This window comes from Lethenteron reissneri, chromosome 9, assembly GCF_015708825.2.
Source record: "Lethenteron reissneri isolate LAM-NWPU_2019-01 chromosome 9, ASM1570882v1, whole genome shotgun sequence".
NCBI lineage: Eukaryota > Metazoa > Chordata > Hyperoartia > Petromyzontiformes > Petromyzontidae > Lethenteron > Lethenteron reissneri.
The window spans coordinates 5,107,463-5,128,804 of record NC_083787.1 but is presented as its reverse complement, the minus strand read 5'-3'; the positions used below and the strand labels follow the sequence as shown (position 1 = coordinate 5,128,804).

Below are 21,342 nucleotides of genomic sequence, written 5' to 3'. Positions count from 1 at the left end.
ACCCCCCCACCCAACTGCCCACCCCCACCCAAACCCCCACCCAACCGCCCACCCCCACCCAAACCCCCACCGAACTGCCCACCCCCACCCAAACCCCCACCCAACCGCCCACTGCCACCCAACCCCCCCACCCAACTGCCCACCCAACCGCCCACCCCCACCCAAACCCCCACCCAACCGCCCACTGCCACCCAACCCCCCCACCCAACTGCCCACCCCCACCCAAACCCCCACCCAACCGCCCACCCCCACCCAAACCCCCCACCGAACTGCCCACCCCCACCCAAACCCCCACCCAACCGCCCACTGCCACCCAACCCCCCCACCCAACTGCCCACCCAACCGCCCACCCCCACCCAAACCCCCACCCAACGCCCACGCCACCAACCCCCCCACCCAACTGCCCACCCCACCCAACCCCCACCCAACCGCCCACCCCCCAAACCCCCACCGAACTGCCCACCCCCACCCAAACCCCCCCAACCGCCCACTGCCACCCAACCCCCCCACCCAACTGCCCACCCAACCGCCCACCCCCACCCAAACCCCCACCCAACTGCCCACCCAACCGCCCACCCAACTGCCCACCCAACCGCCCACCCCCACCCAAACCCCCACCCAACTGCCCACCCAACCGCCCACCCAACTGCCCACCCAACCGCCCACCCCCACCCAAACCCCCACCCAACCGCCAACCGCCCACCCAAACCCCTTACCCAACATGGCGACCCCGACCGTCTTCAGCCCGTGTCACGTGCCCGTGCCCGAGGCCCCTCCCCTCCGCCCCCCGGCGCGTGATTGACACGAGGCGATGTCTGCCGCTGCTGCTGCGGCAGCTGCTGCGGTGGCGATCGCGTGTCTCCTCGGCAAGTCACGACCACCACGACATTTCACTCGCTAACTCGCTGCTTATACATTTCACAAGAGGTTATCGTGAGCTGTGTGTGTTTGTGTGACGGTGGTTGTTTTGTTATCTCCCCCCTCAGTGCTGGCGAATGCGGGAGGCGAAATTGTCGAATTGACGTCAACGTGAGTTGATGTGGGGTGGGGGGGGTTTAAATGTTGTAATTCAATAAACATTGTTTTACCTCCTACACGGGGCTCACGCACAAGATCTTTGCGTCAATCCACTGCTGGATGGACCTTTGTGGAAGTGGTCATGAAAGAGGGATGTGTAATGTGGTAAACAACAAAACAATGGATTTCGTTGCACTGCGATTGGCGTATTTGTGGCTACGTTTGATTTGTTTTTAAAAATGTTTAATTCTTGGCACTTGTATTCTCAATTATCGGCAACATTAACTGGTTTAGTGTATTCGAAAACCAAGCAGATTTAAAACCTACATTTGACATACAGTAACAAATACTGTGTCGTGTCGTACACCGCCCTCTGCTGCTCACAAGTTAAATTGTAGCATTCCATTATTAATAAAACAAAATACTTAACGTTGGGACAGATTGTTTAATGCTGGACCCTGTGGTTACAAAGTGTATTAATATTCAAGTGTTTTAACTGTCTCCCTTTCATTGCAGGTTACATGATCTGAGACAACAAGAACCCTGGCTTGTGAATGTGAGTTTCAGGATATCGAAGGAGCCATAATGTACAGCCCCTAAAGGCACTCTTAGATAAAAGTAGATTACGAGGGTTGTTTAACCATACACAATTGGAACCTCCTTTGCCAGTAGCAAAATATGATAATTGCTTTTTACCCTTTTATCTGGCAAAAAACTGACACCTTTTTGTTGTGTTTTTTGTTTGCATTCCGACCGCAGATATTGTGGTCAATGCAAACATGACTCCTTGTAACAAAAAGGTGTCAGTTTTGTTGCCAGATAAAAGGGTAAAAAGCAATTATCATTGTTTAACCATACTTAACCCAACCAGGTTGGTGTGGTTGGTTAAAGGTCATACTACTTATCAATGATGTTCACCATGACCAAGAATCAGACTTGCGGTCGCTGGTTCATCGCGTAGTGTGTTAGACATTGTGCTACCTCTCCGCATTTGTTATCTTAATTTGATTTCGTTGTATTCTTTAATTTAACACTTTCTTTAAGAGACGAGTGTAGACTCTTAGTACTGTTCAAAATGAGCCTCAGCCAAACACATTGATAAGAGGGATGATGGCCAGTGACTGAGGCTGGTGAATGGATAACAGCCAAAGGGAAATAACACATTTGAGAGGGCAACCTCCTTGGATATGATATTATCTCATGTGTGGACAAGAGATAGATTGTGGCATGCAGGTCCATGAAGGATGGCGGTGGGGATGCCTTAATATGGTGATGAATAGAACATACTACTACTGATGATAAGCTTATAACTAGATGAGAGCCGAGCGAGTCAAGTTCGTTTTGCAAGGAAGATCCATGCAAATAATATTATGGTACAAAATGTTCGTGCAGAAGAACAACAATTCAAAAGAAGTTTAATGACTAACAAAAAATATACTTAGAAAACCAAAATAGTAAGACATTGTTATTATTCTTCATCCATGGGTGTTACATACATTTTAACGTTTCAATGCTTGAATATGAAGCCAGCCAATTGGCTAAGGATAACAGTTCAACGGCTATTACATTTGGAAGCAGTTTCTTTAGTTACCTGCATTTTAAAATGGTAAAAAAAAATCTGCATTCACGATTTCCATTATATATTAATCAACGTATATAATGAAACATAGAGATGGAATAATAACAGTTATCCCTGGTCTAAACATTGAGGCCAGCAATGGATCCGTGTTTGCACTCTGCAGGTGTTTTTATTTCGAGGACGGTGTATTCTGACATGGGTTTTTTTCTCTTTGCAGTTTTACGCACCATGGTGCAGCCATTGCAAAAAGCTGGACCCTGTTTGGAGGGAGGTAGCATTGGGCTTACACGAGGCAGGCTCGCCTGTGCGAGTCGGGAAGATGGACGCCATCAAGCATTCATGTGAGCGGTCATTGTAAAGCTTTAACCTGAGCTTTCAGAGCTGCTGGTTACATCTAACCCCAAGGGTCCATGGGTTGAGTGTTTATCCATTATCCACATCGGCTAAATATGTGATGTGCCAACAGGGCTCAGATTAACTCGGATGTTCCTTGCCTTGTGGTGGCCCACCAAGGGAATTTAACTTTTGGGGGCTGTATCAACCTCCGACCATAATTTTAACTTGCAACCTTCTGATTGTCGGTTGTGCACTGACCTCTGTGTCACCCGTGTTGATCTAAAGAACTGTTGGTGTGGCTAAATGTCTCCCTTTCCAGAAACTATGAATCAGAGTAGGGTTGCACATACCTGAAATTCAGCACTTTGATGGCAAGAGTTGGTAAATCACATAGATTTGTGAAGCTCCAAACCTACTCGACTATGAGGTGGCCAGAAGATGGCTGCACACCAAATGGGTCGTGAACCCATCGGTGTGGAACTTTTGAGTGTGTGCCCTTCATATGCAAGGGTTTTCTCCATGAACTCCGAATCCTCCATCAATATAAAAAAACATTTACAGTAAAACCTTGGATTGCGAGCATAATTCGTTCCGGAAACGTGTTTGTAATCCAAAGCACTCGTATATCAGTTGTGATCACGTGACGCTCGGCAGACAAAGCGAAATCGTCCTATTCGTATTGCAAGACCTCGCTTGTTTATAAAATTAATATTTATTTAAAAAATTTGCTCCTCTTGCAAAACACTGGCAGACCAAGTTACTCGCAATCCGAGGTTTTACTGTATGTGAAATTGGCCAAACAGCCCAATGCAAGCAGGACCCTCCTGATAAAGTCTTGAGACTCAGTGAGATCTAAATAAGTGACTTTTAATAATAGTGGTGGTAATGGTACACTTGTTTTCGATCGTGACACTAAAATAATGTTGCTGTTGTGTTGCATTCTGAAGCCTTGGCTTCAGAGTTTGGGGCAAGAGGATTCCCAAGCATCAAACTGTGAGTGTGTGCTTCCCACTTGGTCATGAACGCGCTCCGCATGGGATTTCCCCTTGGTCCTTTAAAGCTCTGCATTAGTCACGCCACTCTGTGTACTCTTAGACAGTGGTAAACCACAAAACCTTGCGGTATTTAACATTGGACCCACTCTGTTAGTAAGCTCAAGAGGGGGGTGGATTCCTATTGAGCCAGTAAGCTGTCTCAAACTTAAAGGGACTGTTCTTGGTTTATCAGAGATGGACAACTTACAGTGTAATTCCACATCAGTCAGCCTTCTCCATTCACCTATATGATATTGTCATGGAAAGATGGCACTTTGGATCATTTTAATTACAAGTTTGCCACAATTGCTTATAATTAGTCATATATAACTATATTTAAACAAACACATGTGCATACATATAATCTGTAAATATCCTGCAATTCGTGTATTCTCAATTAATTACTTAAACAGGAAATATCTCAGAAAATATACCAAACGGTTATATGTATAGCATCCACATCATAATGTGTTTGACACATTTGCCTGAGGTCCTTTCTGGAAAATGAGCCGTCACTAAGCGATGAAGGAATCCAGTGATTACACGCTGACCATGTGGATGGCGGTCCGGGCACTCGGAGAGATTAACAAGCGACTCGAAGTGGTAATGCAGTGGGATTTGTGAGTGGAAGTTTTAAATAATGTAGACATCCGTTAAACAACCTGTGAATCCCTATGTGATCTCAACAGCTGTTGCCATTTAAGATGAAATCATCACTGAGTACCGTAAACACCTGTGAAAAGGATATAATACTCTTAGGATATAATACAAACGTAAAGTTTAAGCTACACTTTATTCCAGCAGTGCTCAGATAAAGAATTTTCATGTCATGTTTCATAATACCTGAAAACTTGACATTATTTATGATTTACAGTGCACAAACCATAACTACTTTAGAAGGTTCAATATATTTTACTTATGTTATTGTGGAATGACAGCTTGAACTCCTGGTTTGTTAAATGTATTTGCCAATACTAACGTTAAATAACATACTGCATGTGAATGGACAAACCTTTTTTAAACCACTGCTGGGTGATGGTTTCACTATGCTGGTCAAGTGCCGATTAGTGAAGGTGACAAGCACATATGTGGGGCATAGAAAGTACAATACAACAATGTATTTTTCTGTAATTCCTTCTGTTACCCATTACATAGCCCCGTAGTGGCCTATATAACCAGGTGTGCATAGTGGTCACCCATCCAAGTTGTATACGAGCAGGATCCTGCTTGGCTTCTGAGATCTGGTGATGCGGTTATAGGCTAGTTAAACTGAATACGCCACATAAAATGGTAGCATTTAACTGCTGCATCTAGGCTGGAGGTATGAAGGTCTCATTTATTTTGCTTATCACCTGCTTATTTTACATACTCGTATTGTACAATTTATATTGTACAATTGATAGACATCATGTCTCCTTTCAAAAAGACAGAATTTTGTCTCTATAGACTCATATCCTGCTCATAAATGAAAATTATTGAGGAATGTTACCATGAACAAATACTGACACACAAAGGTATATTTTTTCCACAGCCGTTAGAGAATCTTTCAGATCTGTAAAACAAATTGTAAGGTGATGCTTCTGATATATTATCAAGGGGACTTTTAGACGGCTGACAGAGTACATTCCCAGATGGGTTTACATAGCTTAAACCCACTCAAGTGCACCAGCCCTCCAGAATACGATGCCACGAATAACGTCACTTAGGGAAAGATGACCGCATCTTAAGGGCAGCAGGGCTTCTTGGCGTCAGTGCTTGAATGCCTTTCTGTTATTTATTTTTCCACCGCTCCTAGACAGATAAAACTGTCCTTGTGCCCATTCCATTGGGGGTCATGGTCCAATTTCCTTGCAACGTTGGGTACAGTATTTTGGATTAGCAACCTATTGGCCTATTCATATACAAATTGGAAAAAATTGATGTTACATATTTGGGCTTAAAGATTAAGCATCTTCACGACTCATATGTCTAATTTTATTTTTATTTTCTTGTTTTATTTAATTTAAATTTATGAATGAGGCCCTGACTGGTGAGCATTTTAAATTTCGTTGTACTGGTGACAATGACAATAAACGATCTATCTATCTATCTAATGTTAATTCAAAGTAAGAGTGTGAGGATTTGACCATTTTACACTTCAGAGTATTATCATTTGATATGACTCGATTATTTTTAACTTGTGGTAAATGTACCAGCTTTAGTACCTAAAGGGATCACATGCACCCATTACATACACCTTATACGACTTAATAAACAATACTTCAGCAGTTTTAAGGATGTTGTGTGCTTAGGAGTTTATATTAATCGATGCACACCTATTATTAAAAATGTTTCGGCACCAATATAAATCATTACACAAATACATAATTGTAAAGTAGTTAATTGTTTGTTTCCTTTGCCAGGATAAAGGGCGACTTGGCTTATAACTACAGAGGGCCACACAGCAAAGAGAAGATTATAGAATTTGCCAACAGAGTGTCTGGGTAAGTTATGCCCAAAAAAGCCAAGCGTTTTACATTTTATTTGAATTGCTGCTCATCATAATCGGTCATGATATATCCACTGCTGGATGAAGACCTCTGCACATCACCGTAATGGATTGCTTATGCACATTAGTAATAATAATTAGTAACTCTCATTGCTCCATCTTTGTGGTTGATACATTCCTGGGTGTGTGTTGCCTCCTTTTGATATCATTCCATCCCCAATCTGATCCATCGGCCCTAATCCCTTCAAACGATATGTCTTACCAAAGCCCACTTACTTTTCTTAACAGTCGATATGTCTTCACTTTGTGTTCTCTGATCCACATGTTCCTCTTTCTGTCTCGATGTAATTCCAAATGTGCACGTCCTGATAATTTTTGTACACTTTTTGGTGTTTGATCCATGGTCTGTGTAAATAAAAGGCCAAACAATAAAAAACAACTTTAACCATTAAGCTCACTGAAATTGTCTAGCTAGCATTCCTGATTGCTGAGGGTTTGACACAGCTAAAGACAATGCCAGAGCACTGAGCCATTATGTTTGACAAACTGGGTTCTAATCCAAAGGATTGTTTATTTCCCTTGTTTACAGTCTTAAAAAAGTCTATTCTATTTCGGTTTTATATCGCGGCAATGCATTGATTCTCATGATGCTGATGCTCTTAATCAAGATTTGTCAAGCATGTGTAGTGACGCAGTTCGAAGACAGAAATACTTGGAGGCACCTTCCTTTATTCTCGCACACAATCGGGACTCTACACATCCTACGTGGGTGCACACTATTTTACAGATACTATATACACAACCGTCTATTGTCGGCGGCAATATCTAGCCGGAACTGTTGGCAGGCTGTCTAACTAGCGGCGCCCCGTGATGGTGAAGACGGCGGCAACGATGGTGGCGAACAGCAGCACGGCGAGGAGATCCACTTCCAGTAACAACCCCGAGCTCTCGCTCAGAGCTCCCTCGTATGCTGCCGGCGTGGCCTTGCTCCGCCCTGGCCTACGCCTCTCTTCTGAAACCTACTAGCAGGTTCCCAGGGCTTCTAGATGGACCCCTTAATGAACTTCCCCTGAGTTCTCTTTTTTCCCGTATATTACTGTCGCCTGCTGACGTGTGTACTGCCATACACTGCAGGTACCACTTTCCGTCAGCAGCCAGCGCTATTACTCTACACATGTGATCTACACAATGCAATAGATATGCACCATGTGGGAGAATATCCGAAATTGTTGCGTGTGTTTTGTTGTCTAAAATATGTTCTCCCATGTAAGAACAATTTGTTTTGTTTCTTCAGGCCAACTGTGCTTTCCCTGTCCAGCCCTGAAGCATTTGAGAAAGCACAGAAGGCCCACGACACGTGTTTTGTATATGTGGGTGGAGAGTCTCCATTGAAGGTAAACCACTCTCCAAATGAGAATATTAAAATAAAACAATACTTGGGGGGAGTTGGCATCGCTGTGTATGCTTGTGAGTGTGTCTTTGTCTTTTGGGGAGCGTTAGTGCAATGGTTAGCGTGCTGCGCTACAAGCCTGGCGACCAGAGTTCAATTCCCGCTCATGGCCATCACCAGTGACGATTATCTGAACCGGTTCTGGGCCTCCCCTAGGTTGACTCAGCCTAAAATTAGTACCTGGTGCTGTGTGTAACCATCACCACTGGGGAGACAAAAGCGTCCAGGCATGGTGTTGGCCACCCACTCACCCCTATCATAGGTGCTACTTAATAATAACACTTGTCCCAAAAGTCTGCTAAGGCTATACATGAGATTTTTGTCTTTGTCTATGCTTAAATATATATACGGAAATGTACCAACAATGAACGTGGTAGAGCTATTAAGGTATATTTTGGAATTGGAGAGGTAAGGTCATGGTGCCTTTGACCCAATTTGTTTATTGCTCCATTCTGCCGTTCAGGAGAAATACCTTGAAGTTGCCACCGAATTGATCGTCTACACATACTTCTATTCTGCAACCAAGGAAGCACTTCCTGAGGTTAGAGCACATTAGTGTTGTGTATAAACTGCACGCTAAAATTGACTCAGTCGAACTTCGTACAAACCTAGAAATAATATTCAACAAACTATAGCTTTCTCTTTTAAAAAAAACAGCCTTATATAGATGTGAGAGTTAATTAGTTAATTTCTACCGTATTTATAGTTTACACACATGTACTGCTTGATAACTACAACATGAACAATAGAATTGTACCACATTTAAGTTTGTGATGTCTTGAATGATTTCATTTCAAATGTGTTGCTAAATATGGTTGTGCATTATAACAAGTAGTTTTACATGTACAGATAAGTCGAGGCTAATAGGGTGCAAATGACAGTACCAGTATGGCGTGTCTCTGTTTCAATAGGACGTAGTTCTGTACGAGCTGCCGGCTGTTCTGGTATTCAAGGATGAAACATTTTACGTCTTCGATGGTACATTTACAGCTCGTGCAAGAGCACAAGAGTCATTGCACCTCTTAATTGATTTTATTTATTCAACATCCCTGCATTTCTATACCATGATGTTGTTTCCCATCACACTATATCTCCAATCACATTCCACTCTTGTACAATTTCATTCTGGTGTATCCGCAGTCATCCCATGATGTCCCGTTTTATCCCACCCCATCCCATTACATTATTTCCCATCCCTTTGAAGCCCCATGCCTTTTAAAATGCAGTCCACAGCCTTGTGTTTTAAGAATGGGGTCAGTGGCACTGCGGATGTGCCAGGTCATGTAGCCAACATAATGGTTGTTTGTGCTGTATCTCAGGGGTTCCCCACATGTGGCATGCAGCCCCTCTCTAGGCTCCCAGAATGCCCAAGAGGCTTCCCGGATTGGCCATCATGAAAGGCTCTGCTTAACCGTTCTGTAGAGTCTAGCCGCCTGTTTGTGCACATCGTCTGCCAATAAAAGTTTGATAGCCCGTGTTTTAATACTCAAGAATAACAAACTATAACCAAAGATAATTAAGTAGTAATCTAAATACATTATGCTCAACTTAAACTTGCTTTGTCCCTATAATTCAAGGTAAAAACAGAGGCCCTGTGTTGAGGGACATATTGTGTTACTGCTTTAACAAGTGGATCCTCATCAATTACCCAGCCACAGCTGTTGTGTGACTTTTGCAAACGCCAAGAGTAGATCACTCATTTGTATGAACAGACCTACACTCCTGTTGCCACTTAATTCCCAACAGTAATTAACCCTTGACCGTATAGCTTTCCAGGAACCACATGGCCAATCGCCATCTAAATCACAGCTACTGGAACTCGGCGTCGGATGGATGACATGATTGGTTAGCTCTGGAAGATGGGAGAATAGAATATAATTAATCGGAGTGAATTTTAGAGTAAAAATTCGAGTTTATTGTACTTACCTCAATTGCATCTAAAAATGAAATGTGTCGTCGTAAGACTAAAATTAGGTTTAAACGAGTATGACATTGCACAGAGAGCTCTTATTTTCACTTTAAATGAGATCGAATTTGAATCGCTGAGATGGCCGCAGTCTGACACTGGGAGGCGCTGTTTGTTCAAACTTATTGAGAACAGGCAAGTATCTTTGTCTACAGCCAAGTGCACTTGTGTTAGATACAGTAATTAGACATTCATTCGCTTTTCCATTTTTAGCAAAAAACACATTGAAACTGCATGATCCGCAAAGTTGCATTTTACTTATACTGTACTGAGAGTAGACATTCTAGTCTTTTTGACAGTTTACTTCTTTTTTTACTTTGTTCAATCCAATTGGAAGAGAACCAATTACTCAAAGACCAAATGTTTTATATGGTACATTTCTGGGCTGAATTGGAACTTTTCCTGTTTCTGAGAAATATGCATTTAAAAACCCACTATTTCACGAACACTTTTTTGCATCAACAACACGGTTTCAGACATTACATCCCTTTGAAAAAAACCTTCACGTTTAAACGTTAGAATAGACATCATCTTTTGGACCCCACCTAACCTATGGCATGCAGAGCTCCCTTTTTAAATGGCATATCTCAACACAAACCGAAGCGCCAGCAGATGTGGCTAAGATAATTATGGAGCCTTAAGTTAATTATGGACTCTGACACCTGTTCGGGTTAAGAAGCTGGAGAGGTCTTGAAGCAGAGGGACGTGAGGGTTATTGAGAGGTCATATTGTCCACTGAGGTCCCATAGACATTTAATTGCAAAGCATTAAAATTATATAAGAAACCGAGGTTTAACTGTTGTCTTTGTCATGAAACAATATCTTAAGACTCTTATTTTGAAGTAATTGAAAGTGTTTTTGCATGGAACCAAAAATACCGATGATTTATTTTCATTGGTATTCAATAGAATGAATTCTTGAAAACGTGTCATTGTATGTACTCCTAAAAGGCCAAATATGATGCATATGGCTTAAACATTTTTGCTTTTAGGTCATGTTTTCAATTGTTTTGTTGTGGTTTTGAAATGTTTTTCAGATTTAGCAGTCAAGTTGGAAGTTTTTTTTAAGGTGGTCTCAAATCTGTATACGTTATAACACAGCGCGTAGTTTTTAGTTGCTGAAATGGTAGTCATTACCAAGTGTTTTTCAAGCAATACATGTTATAGAAGTTTGGTTCAGTAAATTTCAACCATTACCTTGATACAACTCTTGTGCATGTTTCATGCAGACGTAACCCCTAATTAACAGCATGTACTTTCTTGAATACAAAAAATCTCTCCTGGAAAAATGAAAAGCCTCTTCAATCATAAAAATTGTAGGAAATTCTTGCAGAAAATATATAAGATTGAGAAATCCCGAAAGAAATTGCAGCCTTCTCAGGATTACTGAAATACCACTCTGGAATGTGTTACTTTGAACAAAATTGCATCAAAGTTAATGGCCTTCCAAAACTTTGCTGAACCAACTTAACTGCATAAACATCCCCATTGCTTTCTCCTTAGTTTCTTGGTACTTTAATGTTTTTATATTCACATTTGTTGGTGATCACATGGTGACATTTCAAAAAATTTGGGAGCAAGTATAACATACTTTAGCTGCAAGTGACCAGCTGGCCTAAGGTCAGCGGACTGAGTCAGCACCAGTTCCTGGGTTGGAAACCAGGCAGCAACAAGCGTTGTGCCATTTGATGGTCACTGGTAACTATATCACGTGAAATTTGATTTTCAACTTGATTTGGCAAAATTTCAACTCGGAGTGAATATAAATACTTTTGGGATTAACTTTCATGTGACAATTTAGCAGAGCTTGTAGGGAAGTACACCCCCTACTGTGTAATTTTGATATATATAAAAGCCATTGGAAGGATTTTTCTGAATTTCTGTGAAAAAAATCTCTTGCATTCTCTGATACAAAAGGAATTATTTCTCCATGCATTTTAATGGATTCTTCATCTTATAAATGAGATAAACAACACAATTGTAATTGCTTGAAAAAAAATAGAAGAAATATACTTTTGTTACCACTACAGAGTTTGAAGACGGAAGCTTGGAGGAGTGGGTGAACAGGGAGAGGTTCCCAGAATTCCTGTTCATCGACAGTATCACTCTGCATGACCTGGCTGACACAGGTACACGGGTGCATTTTTTGGCATCGAGCCCAGGGGGATAGATCCACTGACAAGGGGGCTTGTGTATTTGCAGCTGCTACAGTCTAGGTGAGCAGAGAGGCCATGGGAGGAATGAGTCTTAGGATTGGTCGATGCAGTCATGCCCTAACCCAACGCATTGTGACTGTGTATTTCCTGTAACATTGCAAGTGTAAACTTAAGATCTGGTTTGTTCAGTCTCATTGCATTTAACAATGCACACACTGATCGTCTGATGGGGTTGACTAATAAACAAATAATAAATGCATTTCAAAGTATTTATTTTATTCAACAATTCACCACAAAATTACAGTAAATGGAGCTTGGTTTGCATGTATGCTATGATTCACCTTACGATTTTAACCGAGTGATGTGAATGATCATTTTTATTTCTTGCAGGAAAATCATTGGTCCTTGCAGTCTTGAGTGGAACTAACATTAAACATGACAACAGGTACAATTTTACCACTTAATGTTGAGCAGCAGTGTAAGGATGGATCGATTCATTGATTAAAAGTGATTCTTAAGCTCACGGTGCATGCACATTTTCACAATAGAGACGTAAATACGGGCATCCCTCAATATACAGAACAGTTACGTTCCTGAAAAGTTGTCTGTAAAGTGAAATTCTGTCTCTAAACCCTATTTTCCCATTGACTTCCATTATAACATTGGAGATGCGTTCCTACGGATAAAGCGTCGGCCACAAGATCAAATAAAATCGCTCTTAAGAATGAGCAAGCCTTTTGAGAGCACATTGAATGGAAAATCGATAATGAAAAAGTGAAATGTTACTACTAATAATTATCAAAATAAGTCGCTATATAAAAACAATATACTCTACAGTAATTACCAGAAACGGTGGTGTTAAGTTGTGCAGGGTGATAATTGCTTCATGGTCTCTTTTTGAGTAGACGCGCTACCGACAAGCAACTATTGGCCTCAGGCTGATGAATTGATGCCTTAATGTTGTTTGAAACAGGCTCAAATATATGGTGGAAGAAGTGTCAAAAAATTACAGAAGGAACTTTCACAAGTGAGTCATAGACACACTGCGCTCAACATGCACCTTCACAATGAACAGATTCTTGGTTCTTTCGGTAAAGTCACGTAGAATGGAAATAATAAAATAATAAAAAATAAAACAATAAAATAATTCTCACGACGTTTCGGCCACAACGCAAGCAGCCGTCCTCAGGTGAAGAACAGGTCTGTCTTTCTGAAGAACAGGTCTGTCTTTCTGACAGACCTGTTCTTCACCTGAGGACAGCTGCTTGTGTTGTGGCCGAAACGTCGTGAGAATTATTTTATTATGTTTTATTTTTGCTATTTTATTATTTCCATTCTACGTGACTTTACCGAGAGAACCAAGAAGAAGATTCACACTTACCTCGACCGCTTTATACCCTGCTCCGCTGGGTCTCAATATACAGGGGTGGGGCACTTGACACACGGTCTCGTCTGTTGACTGGCTCTCTCATGCATTGTTATCTTGTCCGCACACTCCCTGTTGAACATCTTCGAATCCTGACTCTCCACCACCTCCCCCCCCCCACCCCATATGCCACTGCAGGCAATTTCAGTTCGGATACACAGATGGCAACATTCACATCAATGACCTGATCATGAGGTAAGGCCAACCACATCATACGATGTAACAGTAAGCTCACAAAGTAAATGTAAACCAGAGTCCTAATTCCATCCAGGCCCAATCGCATGGTTGAAATGTTTATGACAAAAATGTGATTGTGATAAAAAAAACACAAAACACATGTTTTGTAGATGATGCTTGACGGAAAACACAAAAAAATTGTACCTCTGTCCCCTCCTCTCCTCTTCCCATGTGGTCGCAAGCGTGGTGGACGTCCCAAGCGTGATTCTTGTCAACACCTCATCCCAGCAGTTCTTTTTGCCCGAGGGTGACCTCCGCTCCGCCAAGGACCTCTTCACCTTCATCACGAGCAACCTGGCTGGGAAACTGGAGGTCAGACCTCTGGGGGAAGCGTCTCTCCTAGCACTAAACCAAGATAAAGTAGGTCATTGGGTGCTGGGGGACAGGCTTGGGTAATTACTTCCAATCAATAAACGACCGCTTTGTCCTTCAATAAGCACTTGGCATGGCTAAACTCCACTGCAGTGAGCGCTCTGGGGGACTGGTTGGTGTGGGGACAAAAACTGCCAAAGGCAGAACTTGAGATAAGGATGATTATGGTGACAATTACTGTTTTCGTCGTATTTATAGCATCTAGTAGAATGTGGAGTTAACATGGCGTTGTTAGACAGTGCTGCACCTGTGGTGTTCTCTCTCACCCTGGGCATCAACTTTTTACCCCACATTCACCTTTCAACCTGACTTTAAAAAAACCTTTGCTTCCACATCTCTATAAGTAGCCCCCCCCACCTCTACCACCTCTTCTCCCCCCATCAGATGTTCCTCATGCTGCTCGGGGTGAGAGTATTTGGGCAAAACATGAGCGAGTGGCTCGGAACACTATAAAAAACACAGGAAAGGCACGCCTCTTTCACGCGCGGCCCTAACAATGTGACATCGATCAGTGCGGCTGCCCTCCCCTACGCCGCTTAGCTGTTGACAGCTCTGCGTGTTTTGTAGGAGTGAAGTGCTAGGGGAAGGAAAACAACTTGTATTCATTTTTGTTTTCACAGCGAGTTAATTTGCCCTGTCCAGCATCATTTGAAATGTATATTTCGTGTGAATTTGATTATGCTGTGTACATGTGTAAGCGTATGTAAAAACCCTTGACTCTTGAATTGATAAACCTCAGCAGCAGTCTGGTGACCCCTCTTCTCTTTGTTACATTCCAATATGTAGAAGGATATATATATAAAGCGCTTGCTTACAGCACTTGCGTCAACTGTTTATTCCAGGCGAAAGGGAAAATATTGTTTTGTTAAGACTTGTGCATAGTATATGCACATGTGTTAGAGGAATGAAAATGGTTCATTACTATTTTGGTTTTCATAGCCAGTTAATTTTCTTCATCGTTGAAATGTAGATGTACATACAGCAATGTGTATGTAAAACATACACATGTGCCTTCTAATTATCCTTACACTTGTAACGCTTGGAAGCACATGGACATATGAACCTTATGGCGGGACCCCGGGGTCCCGAATAAATGGAAGTAAAAATCGTAATTAATACATTTATTTTTGGCCGCGACCCACCTGGCGCGGATCATTCTGTTGTCGTGTCGTCCAAGCGCAACGCAGAAGAGCTGAACAAGCGAATGCACGCCATGCTCGGGCATGGGCAGGATCATAAGTCTTATCCAAAGCTGCTCAAACTGCCTACACGACGACTTAAGTCCTTTATTTTTCATAACGGTATGCGTAAAACAGTGAAACGGCTTTCTATATCTTCATTATTATTATTTGTGACCTACCAATGTCTGCAGGCAGGATAAATCGATGACAATCCTATTACCTGCAGATATTTAACAGATGAGATGCGTTGCACCGTTAATTCCTCCTGTTTGATAATACTTCTCTTGTCCGTATGCCTCTGTGCAGATAGGTTTTTTTTTGCGGTTAAGCCATAGTCCCCACATACCGCTCGTATGAATGCGGATAAGGGGAGCGGCGACTCACTACTCTGTAGAGTAACATTGGTATAAACGCTTGTTACAATATGAACAGCGCATTGAAAAAGCATTCTATTTTATGTACTGTTTACAAAGTGTGTTCACAAATCCACACTGAGAAACACGATGATTGACAGGGGGATGTAAAGAATTTTTTTGATAGTGTATTTAAATAGAGGTACTGCGGGTAAGTAGTTTTCAGTTTTAAAGGCATAGTTTAACAAGACAACACTTGCCACCATCCTTCAAACCCATTGGTGAAAAAGAGCAAAGTTTTTGTTTACATTATAATATAATGTTTATGCGAGAGCCAGGGGCTTATGGGACCCGGGGTCCCACCATAAGGTTCATGTGTTCTTACGTCCAACTCTTCCGTAGGCTCACGGAGGGAACAGTCCCTACTTCCGAATCAAGAGGCTGCTCTACGACGCTTCCACGGTGATATCGGTGAGAGATTGACGCTCGCGGCAACTGGAAACCGTGGAGTTCCGTTACATCTAGGCTGTTCATTCTGCTTAATCCTGAGCACCTTTTTAACTGAACTCCGTTGAAGTTGGTATTAACCCGTGCGACCCTCAGTTCCGCGATCATGGCGATGTAATTTAAAACATGCTTATCTTGTCTTTCAAGTAGTCTTTTTCTGGGGTTTTCAAACAACACAACTGCAAGGCGATAAGCATGCCGGTCAAAAAACATGCTGTGTGCTTATTACAAAGCACTGCTTTATTTGTACGTGACCAATTGTTGTAAAGATGTTTCTAAATTCACAAGTTATCATTTGATGCTGCAGTCAAATGGTCTTACGTTCTTGCAAAAGAAGGGAAGTCATTCATTTGATACATCGTTGTGAGTACTGTTGATGCAACCTCACAGGAGCGTATTTACCTTTGTGTAAAATACTCAATTTAAAGTATGTCAATAGACTTCGTCAAAAATAATTCAGAATTGTGCTTAATAAGCCAGCGGAACAATCATATACATTGTTACTGCCTGCAAAAAAAATAGTCCAAGATGAGGGGTTTGACATCCATCTCACACCCCATGTGGTTAAGAATAGAAATTAATCATGCATATTCTATCGCACTTTTAAAAGTAACCTTGATTTATTACAGTAATTTATACTAAAAATATGCAATGAAATACAAAGCATCTAAATGAAACTGCGTCTCAAAATGCTGTCTCACACAATGATAAAAGGACAATTATGTTAACGTACACAGAGATCCTTTTTTCAATCCATTGCTGGGTGAAGGCCTCTCTACGCCATTGGTCAGTGTGGGTTGAAGGTGGGAAACATTGATATGGAGTAAAGTACACAGTTTAGTACAACTGGATTTTATTGCACGGCGCTCCACTGCCCACAACACACTCCCGCAACAACCAATAACATGTTGCATGGTGCTCGCCCAACCCTGCTTAGCTTCAAAAATCTGATGACATCGGGCACATTCTGCACGATTTGTTCATCAGAAATTATGGCAGCAGGTGTGTAGATAACATACGTCGCCTGTTAAGTACAATTAAATATTTGTATCATTTGTCTTGCGTACCAGCATGACTTAACTGCGTGCTGCTGATGCTTGCAGGCTGTGTTCCAGCAGTCTGTGCTGCTCGGCCTCTTCCTGTACGGCACGCCCGTGGTGGTTTTCACCCTCATCTGCTACAGCCGCTTGTGGGTCCGTGGCCACCCTCTTCCTCGACCGGCATCGTCGCGTGACAGACAGGTGGCTGGCGACGGGGATGATGGTGATGGCACCGTGGTGGTGGCGGGGAACGCATGGAATAGTGCCCGGGGTGGCGGGGACGGGCTGCGTCTCAGGAAGGCGGGTGGTGTTGATGGCGACGGTGACGAGGTGGCGGCTTTGAAGCAGCATCTCGCGTACGAGCCGAGCGGCACGGGCGGACAAGATGCCACACTCACGGATGAGGAAGAAATGGACGAGGACATGGATGATGACGACGACGATGACGACGACGAGAGCTATACTGGATCTGACGAGGATGATGACGAGGATGAAGATGACGGCTATGATGATGGTGGCAATGTGGGCTGCGAGGAAGATAAGGACGGGAATGTGCACAAGTTGGCGCTTCAGGGGCCACCGAGGCCTCTGGTTGAAACAGCAGTCATCATGCATGAAAACGAGAGTAATGTTGACTAGCGGGACTTCGCAACTGTTGTGCTCTCCAGGCGTTTTAATTTATGGAGGTGAAAATGTGTGCTCGTTTGTCATAGCATGCTAGTGCGTCACCAACATGCTGTTCATCCAGGTGAAATGCATGCGGTTTTTTTTGTGAAGCAATTTTTTAGAGTTTGGTGGATGCTTTGCATGCAGTTATTGCAATTAAATAACGTAACGGTGGTATATAAACTGTTAAATGAACATGGGTAAAGTTGAGGTCACTCTGGTTTGTTAATGCCAATCAATATTTGCCTTGTGTAGCACTGCAACATTACGCTATAGTGTTATTTCTATGATGACTCATGTGTTGAAGGCCACAGCTATGCATGATTTTATCGAAATGGAATCTTCAGAGTGCACCCTGAAATCGACTAATGACGTGAAAAACAGGTGTTTAGAGCTCTGCATTGCATTTGAATTATGTATTCTATATTATTTATGCTATTTATTGAAATTAAATTAATGCGTTTTAAGCGTAGCTGTTGACTACTTTGTTTTAGCGTGTTTGTCTTTAAATTAATTTAAATGTTTAATCTGGGTTTAAACTTTGTTACATAACGTATATGGCTTATTCTATAAACAGGCATGAATAGAGATATTGGCATGATCTGTGCATACTTACAGAGTAATGTTTATAACTCATGCACTACATTCCAATCGCTTGGCAAAATTACAATTCTATAGATTATGTAAACACATGTCCCTTTTGCTTTTTTATTTGGCAATCTTATTAGGCAGCAATCTACCATTAACTCAATGAGCACCAAAAACTCACTCTAGTAAGTCTACCCGAAGCAACGCACAGCTATAAATTGCTGGCCAAACTAGTTATCTCTACTGCAAGCAGATTTAGAATAGATGCACTCCAATGTTCAGCCCAATTGTCCCTTGAGGCTGCGCTGTGAATGTTATTGCGCAAGTCGCGAAAGTGTCTTTCCGTGTAGGTTTTTGATGTTGGGAGTTGGAAGGCTTCTGTGGAAAATATTACGGCTGGGTTCGAATTAACGAGCTAGCTCTGCTACTGCAGGCACATTTTTTGTAGCGTCTTAATAGTGATTATATTCACTCCCCCCCCCCCCCCTCTGCGCCACGTTAGATGTGTTTATGTTTGCAAGTATTACAAAAAATGGCTCTGAATACTGACATGTTTTTGCACGTCAAACTCTCAGGAATTTCTCTATTCGGCATTCCAGATGGTAAAAATAATTAACCTTCAAATACATTTAAACGTAATAGAATGAGTAGAAAATAATGCACTTTACTTATAGTTCATAAAGGAATTTTTGGGGGTAGGGACACATCGATGAGAACAGACCATATGTTACAATTTGGCCTGCGCAAGTTTTCATGGAAATCCTGAGGACCCTTCAAGTGACTTCTTTTAATTCACACAATAGGAGTGGACTTTCCCGTATGCTCTTTTACGGATAAATGTTCTTTGCATGAAAGTCAAACCTATTTAGCAAATTAATTCGAATAGGGTACAGAAAGAAACATCTCTTTGGGTTGTTTTCGTGCAGTCACTGTTACCGGGACGAGCCCTTCGGCTGTGCTACAGTTAATAACCCGGTTTAATCACAAGTGCCAGTGTGAATTTTAATCCAGGACCTCATTAGTGCGAGCTGAGCTCTTGTACCCCTGAGCCTCCCTGTCTACCCTCTCCATCTAACGATATTGAGTGTCTTTTTCCCACATACATTAATGTTATTGGGCAATCGCTGGAGTAGAAAAATGTAGATTAATTTAAATTATGTGATATGACCGACTAAAAAGTGTAATATTCCCATTGAAATAGCGCAAGTATCTGAATAAGCCATCAATAGTGTGTACGTGCCAATTTTTGGGATGGGTTTGCGGTGTTCCTTTTTTAAAACTGATATTTATTTTCGAGATGTTGACAAGTGCATCCCAGTAAGCTCCTTCAGCCCTTTTAATACTGTCCGGATTTTTACTCATGTATGTTTTGTGTATTATGTGCCGCAGGGTGTCTCACCATCCAGACATTGGCTCGCAATACCTTCCAGTGTGTTGCCCTCCAGTTTAGACGGTTGGAAACGCCGCAGACAAAGCACAGCTTTGTCCTCTCCACTTTAGTGTAACATCTATAGTGAAATGACGGCAAGTCGTTGTTTGGATTCCACCTTCAAACAAGCATTCCCTGGGGCTAGCTCATGCGAGAAGGCCCCGCGCGGTGGAAACGGTACAAGCCTTGGCAAATACACGAGGAGAGGAGGAGATGGAGCACATTGGCACACAGCCGCCACCAACCACCTTCAGCCCCGCATTGTAACGTTTCCCAAACACTAACCGGGGGAGGTTTGTCAGCCGAGGATAAACAGCGAGTGGCCTCAGAAGAGCGTCTGTCTCAGAGAGAGCGACCCGCTCAGATCGTTTTTTATCCGCAAGCATTGCCAGAGCCCGTGTCGCCGCGGAGACAAATTAAGACACGCTCGGTTTCCATGTGCTGCAAGACCGTTTCTTTTTTGGCATTATGGCTCGCTGTAAAGGTCTTTTGCTTTGCAGGGCGGGGGTTGCTGTAGGTACACACAGAGTCACATTGAACGTTATGTTGTATCTTAAGCTAACCCGAAAGTGTTTTTTTCGCATTATCAGGAACTGCACGAAAAATGGTTAAGGGTTTGCCGTGGACATATATCAATCTTTATTTTATGTGCCAATATCTCCTTCAATAAAGTAGGCGTCGGTGCTGCGCATAATAGCAGAACGGGAGCGGTTCAGAGGCATATTAAATCCATCAAGACCTCAGCGGCTCACATGTATGTCTTTCAGAGAACAACATATTTACATATTAAACTGAGAAATTAAGAGAGCTTCCGTGGTGTAATAGTTTGCACACTGTACTCCCAGTTGCAATCCAGGTGTCGCCGGTTTGATTTCATCTCGTGGTGTAAGTTTCTTAGTTCCTCTTGGCTTCCATCCACCCCATCAGTATAAACAGGTACAACAGATCGTGTGGCTGAGGTAGCATGTGGGTTCTTCTAATACGTCTGGCCGGGTTAGAAGAGTAGGCCAAATACAATCTACAGAGGATCACTAGAACTCCCTCTAATGGAGGTTCTGCAGGCGGCGTGCATGAGCAATTTATTTCAGGGATGCACTTACATGCACTTTTGTAAATGTACAAATTGTGGACAAAAATCAACAACACAAAAGCCCACTGTGTGTATGAATGTTGCATAACAGACAAAAACACGCGTGGAAAAGTGCTCAATCTCTGCAACCCAAATGGCTGCTGATTCATCCTTTTGAGTCCCGGGAGTCCGCACATTTGTACAGCTACAAAAGGCAATGTCAGCATTGCAGTGTTCATATTTTCAGACGTGGAAAAGACGAAGAAACGGAAGACATCGCTCTTGTGACAAGCAAGAAGAAAACTGTCTGGGAAACGGCAGCCTTTGAACTCTACAGGCTGGTAACCGACCTATTTAAGGGGGGAAATCAGAGACAGCTGGGGAAGAACGTTAAGACATTTGGCACAAGCCCCATACACAATGCCACCAGCCCTAGGAGGCCTTTGTCC

At 42.5% G+C, this 21,342-nt stretch overlaps 1 protein-coding gene across 2 annotated transcripts; it reads left to right on the top strand.

The window, feature by feature from the left end:
• Positions 1-770: 770 nt before the first annotated feature.
• Positions 771-20,405, top strand: LOC133340465 (protein disulfide-isomerase TMX3-like). 2 transcript variants are annotated; one of them, XM_061548737.1, is made up of 16 exons: positions 771-866; positions 987-1,029; positions 1,534-1,573; positions 2,814-2,937; positions 3,880-3,925; positions 6,369-6,449; positions 7,749-7,848; positions 8,368-8,445; positions 8,816-8,882; positions 11,900-11,998; positions 12,416-12,470; positions 12,999-13,052; positions 13,590-13,646; positions 13,871-14,048; positions 15,997-16,065; positions 17,205-20,405. In XM_061548737.1, the coding sequence occupies exons 1-16, from the start codon at positions 812-814 to the stop codon at positions 17,778-17,780; spliced, it is 1,722 nt and encodes a 573-aa protein (XP_061404721.1). In that variant the 5' UTR covers positions 771-811; the 3' UTR covers positions 17,781-20,405. The 2 variants fall into 2 exon arrangements, with proteins under 2 accessions (XP_061404721.1, XP_061404722.1); XM_061548738.1 differs by having other exon boundaries at positions 772-866; positions 13,871-14,000; positions 17,205-20,403.
• The last annotated feature ends 937 nt before the right edge of the window (positions 20,406-21,342 follow it).

Bases quoted from the DNA above. Each gene is read 5' to 3' on its own strand.
- LOC133340465 (XM_061548737.1), top strand. From the start codon at position 812: ATGTCTGCCGCTGCTGCTGCGGCAGCTGCTGCGGTGGCGATCGCGTGT. The intron at 3,926-6,368 runs GTGAGTGTGTGC...TTCCTTTGCCAG, and splicing joins GGATTCCCAAGCATCAAACT to GATAAAGGGCGACTTGGCTT. The intron at 11,999-12,415 runs GTACACGGGTGC...TATTTCTTGCAG, and splicing joins GCATGACCTGGCTGACACAG to GAAAATCATTGGTCCTTGCA.